Source organism: Lampris incognitus, chromosome 1 (assembly GCF_029633865.1).
Source record: "Lampris incognitus isolate fLamInc1 chromosome 1, fLamInc1.hap2, whole genome shotgun sequence".
NCBI classification, from domain to species: domain Eukaryota; kingdom Metazoa; phylum Chordata; class Actinopteri; order Lampriformes; family Lampridae; genus Lampris; species Lampris incognitus.
Window position 1 is genome coordinate 41260599 of NC_079211.1, and position 7589 is coordinate 41268187.

At 43.4% G+C, this 7589-nt stretch overlaps 1 protein-coding gene across 1 annotated transcript in view; it reads right to left on the bottom strand.

The window, feature by feature from the left end:
* The window catches only part of dnd1 (DND microRNA-mediated repression inhibitor 1), a 28823-nt gene extending 28278 nt beyond the window's left edge, over positions 1–545 (bottom strand). The window contains exon 1 of the mRNA XM_056277678.1: positions 479–545. Within this exon, the coding sequence (XP_056133653.1) occupies positions 479–545 (67 nt within the window). The remainder of the gene's footprint in view (positions 1–478) is intronic.
* Between the last annotated feature and the right edge of the window lie 7044 nt (positions 546–7589).

Sequence of the window (7589 nt, forward strand, 5' to 3'; positions counted from 1 at the left end):
GCACGAACTGAGGAAGCCTCTTGGATGAGAGGCGAAACGTCTTCACGGATATATACCAAGTCCAGTTGCACGTGATTCAACTCCTTTGGATAACCATGACGACCTGGATGAATGAGAACATTCCCTGACACCCAGCCGCGAACTGTTCAAACTGCTGGTATAACCACTACCCTGATATCAAAGAAAAAGGGTCTCTGGCCACGTCACGGCAGCGCAATGAGTTCAAATGTGTCCAGCTGTACCGGCTCAGCCTCGTTAGCGTCACACCCGGAACCGCACTTGCGTAAATTTGCAACACGCATTTTTCTGCATAAAGTTGTGCTGTTACTGGTGTTGATTTTGACGTACAACCCGGGTCAAAGGTCACCTCTAAAATTGTATCCCTCGTGCTGATGAAAACAAAGCGATCCGGACGAAGGCCTCGCAAATGTGACCTTGGAAGCTTCGAGAACGCGTGTGTGCGTGTGTGTGCTCTCACCATCCGGCGGTCCTCCATATTTCCGCTGGCCGTTGACTTGGGTAACCTTGAATTTATAAGAATTCATGTGGACGTCCAGAGCTCTGGGCCGATAAGGGACCACTGCTTGTAGGGGAAGCTTTTTTGGGGGGGGGGAAATCAGTCAATAATTACGTTATAACAGGTCCAACAGGTCAAAATGGCGAACGCAACGGGCTCAGTTTCAAGCGCCAACAGCTGCGCAACTCAGTTCAAGGCGTGTCAGTTTGCGTGTAAACAAACGTGAAATGTGTCACATGCAAAGTAAACAACCTCTAAACCTCTCACACGCGCTCAAACGTCGACAAAAACCGGTCAGGATGTAAGAGTAACTCCTTGGCTAAACAAAGCAGTCAATTGTAAAACAAAAAAAAACGTGGGTTTCAAGTTCTAACACAAATACTGCTTAATAAACCAACAACGACTTAATACGTCGCGATCGAATTTGAGAAAACTGTAATCAGTCGGTTCACCTTTTCAATTTGGTTTTTGCCTCGTTGAAGATGGTTTTGGGGCGATCCGATTGCTCGTGACTTAGTCTGCCAACAGGGTGGGGACACGCCCGTGAAACCCGTAGCCACACCTTAAAGGCGATTACACAACCAAGGCTCCCTGAGCCGGAAGCCTCCTCTAACCAAAGCGCCGAGAGTGCGCGTTAATCGTGTCCAAAGTGTATCGGACATGCCCAATTCAAATTAAGATAGGCTGCCCAAACTGAGTATTTCAATCAATCTCGATGACTTGATGAGCCGGAAGCAGGTGGACGAGAGGTATTATTGTAGACGAAGATACTGTAACCGGTTATTTTCTTGCCCGGTGTGGGATTCGATACGAGGTGTACTGTACCACAAGGCGACATCACTAATCTCTCGGCTAAAGGGTCAGACCCGCTAGTTAGGGACTAACGTGTCTTATTAGTAGTTTACAATACTGTAACGTGTATGGATAAGAAGATACGCTGGCCGCTGGCTCGCGAATCTGACCCTTTAGTCGAGCGGTTAGCGATGTCTCCTGCGGTGCAGGCGACACGGGTTCGCTTCCCGGCCGCGGCAATTCCTGTGGTTACGTTGTCCCCCGAATTCGCTGCAACACTTTAAAGAAATGGGCATGTCGTCAAAGACCAGACCACTGCTGTAAACGCCCGACACTCTTACATATGACAATACAATACTAATGTACTGTGCAAAAAAAAGCGTGTTTAGTCGTGCAAAATAAGTATGCCGTTGAGTACTGGCCTAATTTATTCGCCAAAGCAGCCTTGCTAGGGTGAACTGCAGTCAATATTGTACTGTGTCACGATTTTGGTCATTTTTAAAACCAGTCGGCTTGTTTGTAAGTTTTTCGAAATGTTAAGCAGATTCGCTTAATTCCCCTCTCCATTGGGCCTGGTGTTTAGTTTTGCCTCGCTATTATTATTTGATCAAATTTCGCCAGGAGATTAAATAATGTTATTTGCTCTAAGAGAAAAAAGTAAATACAGACAATTTATGCCAATATTATTATTATTATAATAACATTATTATTATTATCATTATTACTACTACTACTACTATTACGAAATTATGGTCAAAGGCCGTGTAGGGTCAGCTGCGAGTTCTTATTTGCCATACTGAATGGTGTACTGTAACTTTAAGAGGAACCCTGTGATAGAGACAGGTAAGCAGGGGAAGACATTTTATGTAACACATATCCACAGGGTGTTTGTTTTTTGTTTTCGTTTTTTTTTTACACTTTCTTTATTGACGTTTAAATTCTACATACAACACATAAAACAAAAGAAAGAGGGGGGAATTAAAGAAAATTAAATGCGTAAATGAAAGGGAGGGGGAGTCCTAGGGGTTCTCTGCAAGTTGAAGTTCTGCTATCAATTCAGAGTTCCAAAGCATTCTCTTCTTCATTAACCTCAGTGATGAGAAATAATGACACAGTTCCCTATGAAATATGAGGAAGTTTGGCTGGGTTTTCAGGAATCTGTTCTTATGTAAAAATAACTTTCCAAGAATTATAATTGTGTTAATTGCCAAATCGCGTGTTCCATCTTTCACAAGCATACCAGAAATAGCATCCCCTTTTTTTAGTTCAGAAAAATAGTCAAATTTAGGTAACAACCAGTAATGCAGGTCTTTCCAAAAGGCACCAGCAAACTGACATTCATAAAACAAATGTTCTGTTGTTTCAGTGTGTTCAACGCAAAATGAGCAGTTGTTGCAGTCTAAACCAAATCGATGTCTTAAAAATTCTCCAGAAGGATATATTCCATTAAGAATTTTAAGGTGCACTTCCTTTACTTGTGGTGCAATTGGAAGCCTAAAGAATTTTGTTCTCAATTTTTCCGCTTCATCTTTGGAGAAATTTTGAAAAATTTAGTTTCTGTTTAATGAAAAGCCCAGCCACTGAGGATGCACAAGCCAGTGCATCCTTAGTGCCGGTCCCAAGCCCGGACAAATGGGGAGGGTTGCGTCAGGAAGGGCATCCGGCGTAAAATCTTTGCCAAATCAAATATGCGGATCATAAATAAGACTTACATACCGGATCGGTCGAGGCCCGGGTTACCAACGACCGCCACCGGTACTGTTAACCAGCAGGGTGTCGGTGGAAACTATGCTACTGTTGGGCGAAGGAGAAGGAGAGGGGGAAAGCATGTCCAGAGGCAGCTAGAGAGGAGGAAGGGTAGGCATGTGGAGGTGAGAGTTGGAACTTTGAATGTTGGCACTATGACTGGTAAAGGGAGAGAGCTGGCTGACATGATGGAAAGAAGAAAGGTAGGCATACTGTGTGTGCAAGAGACCAGGTGGAAGGGGAGTAAGGCCAGGAGTATCGGAGGTGGGTTCAAACTCTTCTACCATGGTGTGAATGGGAGGAGTAATGGGGTAGGGGTAATTCTGAAGGAAGAGTATGTCAAGAGCGTGCTGGAGGTGAAGAGAGTGTCAGACAGAGTGATGAGTATGAAGCTGGAAATTGAAGGTTTATTGCTGAATGTTATCAGCGCATATGCCCCGCAAGTTGGGTGTGAGATGGATGAAAAAGAAGAATTCTGGAGTGAATTGGACGACATGGTGGAGAGGGTACCCAAGGAGGAGAGAGTGGTGATTGGAGCCGACTTCAATGGACATGTTGGTGAAGGGAACAGAGGTGATGAGGAGGTGATGGGAAGGTATGGAGTCAAGAAGAGAAATGTGGATGGACAGATGGTGGTCGATTTTGCGAAAAGGATGGAAATGGCTGTGGTGAATACATATTTCAAGAAGAGGGAGGAACACAGGGTGACGTACAAGAGTGGAGGAAAGTGCACACAGGTGGACTATATCTTATGTAGAAGGCACCATCTAAAAGGGATTGGAGACTGCAAGGTGGTGAGAGGGGAGAGCGTAGCTAGGCAGCATCGGATGGTGGTCTGTAGGATGACTTTGGAGACCAAGAAGAGGAAACGAGTGAAGACACAGCCGAAGATCAAATGGTGGAAGTTGAAGAAGGAAGACTGTTGTGTGGAGTTCAGGCAGGAGTTAAGACAGGCACTGGGTGGTAGTGAAGAGTTGCCAGATGGCTGGACAACCACTGCAGAAATAGTGAGGGAGACAGCTAGGAAGGTACTTGGTGTGTCATCAGGACAGAGGAAGGAAGACAAGGAGACTTGGTGGTGGAATGAGGAAGTACAGCAAATTATACAGAGGAAAAGGTTGGCAAAGAAGAAGTGGGATAGTAAGAGAGATGAAGAAAGTAGACAGAAGTACAAGGAGATGCAGCGTAAAGCAAAGAGAGAGGTGGCAAAGGCAAAGGAAAAGGCGTATGGTGAGTTGTATGACAGATTAGACACTAAGGAAGGAGAAAAGGACTTGTACCGATTGGCTAGACAGAGGGACCAAGCTGCAAAGGATGTGCAGCAAGTTAGGGTGATCAAGGATAGAGATGGAAATGTGCTGACAAGCGAGGAGAGTGTGCTAACAAGGTGGAAGGAATACTTTGAGGGGCTGATGAATGAAGAAAATGAGAGAGAGAGAAGGTTGGATGATGTAGGGGTAGTGAATCAGGAAGTTCAGCGGATTAGCAAGGAGGAAGTGAGGGCAGCTATGAAGAGGATGAAGAGTGGAAAGGCAGTTGGTCCTGATGACATACCTGTGGAGGCATGGAGATGTTTAGGAGAGATGGCAGTGGAGTTTTTAACTAGATTGTTTAACACAATCCTGGAAAGTGAGAGGATGGCTGAGGAGTGGAGAAGAAGCATACTGGTACCGATCTTCAAGAACATGGGCGATGTGCAGAACTGTAACAACTACAGAGGTATAAAGTTGATCAGCCACAGCATGAAGATTTGGGAAAGAGTAATAGAAGCTAGGTTAAGAGGAGAGGTGATGATCAGCGAGCAGCAGTATGGTTTCATGCCACGAAAGAGCACCACAGATGCGATGTTTTCTTTGAGAATGTTGATTGAGAAGTATAGAGAAGGCCAGAAAGAGTTGCATTGTGTCTTTGTAGATTTAGAGAAAGCTTATGACAGAGTGCCGAGAGAGGAGGTGTGGTATTGTATGAGGAAGTCAGGAGTTGCAGAGAAGTATGTAGGAGTGGTGCAGGATACGTATGAGGGAAGTGTGACAATGGTGAGGTGTGCGGTTGGAATGACAGATGGGTTCAAGGTGGAGGTGGGATTACATCAAGGATCGGCTCTTAGCCCTTTCTTGTTTGCAATGGTGATGGACAGGTTGACGGACAAGATCAGGCAGGAGTCTCCATGGACGATGATGTTCGCGGATGACATTGTGATCTGTAGCGAGAGTAGGGTGCAGGTTGAAGAGAGCCTGGAGAGGTGGAGGTATGCACTGGAGAGAAGAGGAATGAAAGTCAGTAGGAGCAAGACGGAATACCTATGTGTGAATGAGAGAGAGGACAGTGGAATGGTCAGGATGCAAGGAGTGGAGGTGACAAAGGCATTTGAGTTTAAATACTTGGGGTCAAGTGTCCAAAGTAACGGGGAGTGCAGTAGAGAGGTGAAAAAGAGAGTGCAGGCAGGTTGGAGTGGGTGGAGAAGTGTGTCAGGAGTGATTTGCGACAGAAGGGTATCAGCAAGAGTTAAAGGGAAAGTTTACAAGATGGTTGTGAGACCAGCTATGTTATATGGTTTGGAGACAGTGGCACTGACGAAAAGACAGGAGGCGGAGCTGGAGGTGGCAGAGTTGAAGATGCTAAGATTTTCACTGGGAGTAACGAAGAAGGACAGGATTAGGAACGATTATATTAGAGGGACCGTTCAGGTTGGACGGTTTGGAGACAAAGCAAGAGAGGCAAGATTGAGATGGCTCAGACATGTGTGGAGGAGAGATGCTGAGTATATTGGGAGAAGGATGCTGAATATGGAGCTGCCAGGGAAGAGGAGAAGAGGAAGGCCAAAGAGGAGGTTTATGGATGTGGTGAGGGAAGACATGCAGATGGCTGGTGTGACAGAGGAAGACGCAGAAGACAGGAAGAAATGGAAACGGATGATCCGCTGTGGCGACCCCTAACGGGAGCAGCCAAAAGTAGTAGTAGTAGTTTCTGTTTGATGAAAATGGATATAATTATTTGACAAAGACTCTCTGGATTGTGGTGTAGGACAAGTTTAGACCAATGACATCATGTCCATTCACCAAAAGTTTAGGAAGGTGCGGATCTACATTACGTTGGCACAAGTTATACGACATCACTATTAAAGAGTGTGTGATTGCTTTGATAACAGTATCATATTCTTTTCAGTCATTTAAATTAACTTTTGAACAAACATTCTCATAAGATATAAAGTTTCCTGTATTCCATCAAGTGCATTACAGTCCATATTCCTTTCTCAAGCCAATTTTTATAAAACAAGGATTTATTTCTACATACCACATACCTACAATTCCACAATGGAGTGGTATGGAGACTAAAATTATGATTGTAGATCATTTTCAAATATAGTAATATCTGTTGATGAAACGTTAATTTGATAGGGCATTTTTTAAGGTCATAATCACACCTAAGAAGAAGGTTGATGCCTCCAAGCTTCGTAAAGATTTGGCTTGAGATATGGAACTATAAGCTGTTTTCATTTTTCAGAAAAGACCTTAACCCATTTATTTTGATAGTACCATTAATACATTCAATGTCAATGGCTTTTAGCCCTCCTTCCTCAAAATCTTTAACCATAATTCATTTTCTAATATAATATGTTTTTCTTTTCCAGATATAATTAAAGTTGACCTGGTTTATTGCTTTCATTGCATTTTTGGGGAGTGACATTGAGTAAGCTGGGTAAATTAATCTTGAAATGCACTCCATTTTTGTGAGGAAAAACCCGACCAATAATAGAACTGTCTCTTTGAGACCACGAATTCAGATAAGATTTAAATTTATCTAGATTATTCAAAATGTTGAGATTATCCAGTGTGTTATCCTTTGTAATGTGTATACATAAGTATTTAACAGTTGATTTAACAGTGATATTATGAATTGCTGTCAGAGGAGTGTTATGAACTAGAAGTAATTCACATTTTTTTAAGGTTTAATCTTAAACCAGATGCCTTAGAGAAGAAATCGATTGCGTTGAGAAATTTTGGAATTTGATTACTATTTTATATGCATATGGTTGTATCATTTGCCAGTTGGCTGATCATCAGCTGTTTGCCTAAGACTGTCAATTTTTCAAAGTCTGAATTTTTCACAAGAACTGAGAGCATTTCTGCTGCAGCGATAAAAAGCTGAGGAGATATAGGACAACCTTGTTTAATTCCTTTGTCAATTAAGAATCTTTGAGATGGACCTTGTGGTAATAAGACTGTGCTATTAGTGTTGGAATTGAGGAGTTGTATGCGCCTTCCCAAAAAGAAACTCTTACTGTGGTGCTAACCCCCCCCAAAAAAAACATACTTCAAAGAATCGCATCCAAGGATGTAGGGTAGCACTCACCAATTGCAAAAAGGACAGGGGAGTGCCTCATTTCCACCAATTTATTTTGGCATGCTAATGTTTCGTCCTACTGCTACAGGCCTTCATCGGCTCTGATGAAGGCATGTAGCAGTCGTAGAGTTTGTGTATGTAAGCAAGCTGCCCGCCCACTACTACGTGAGAAAAAGTGGCACATGGATAC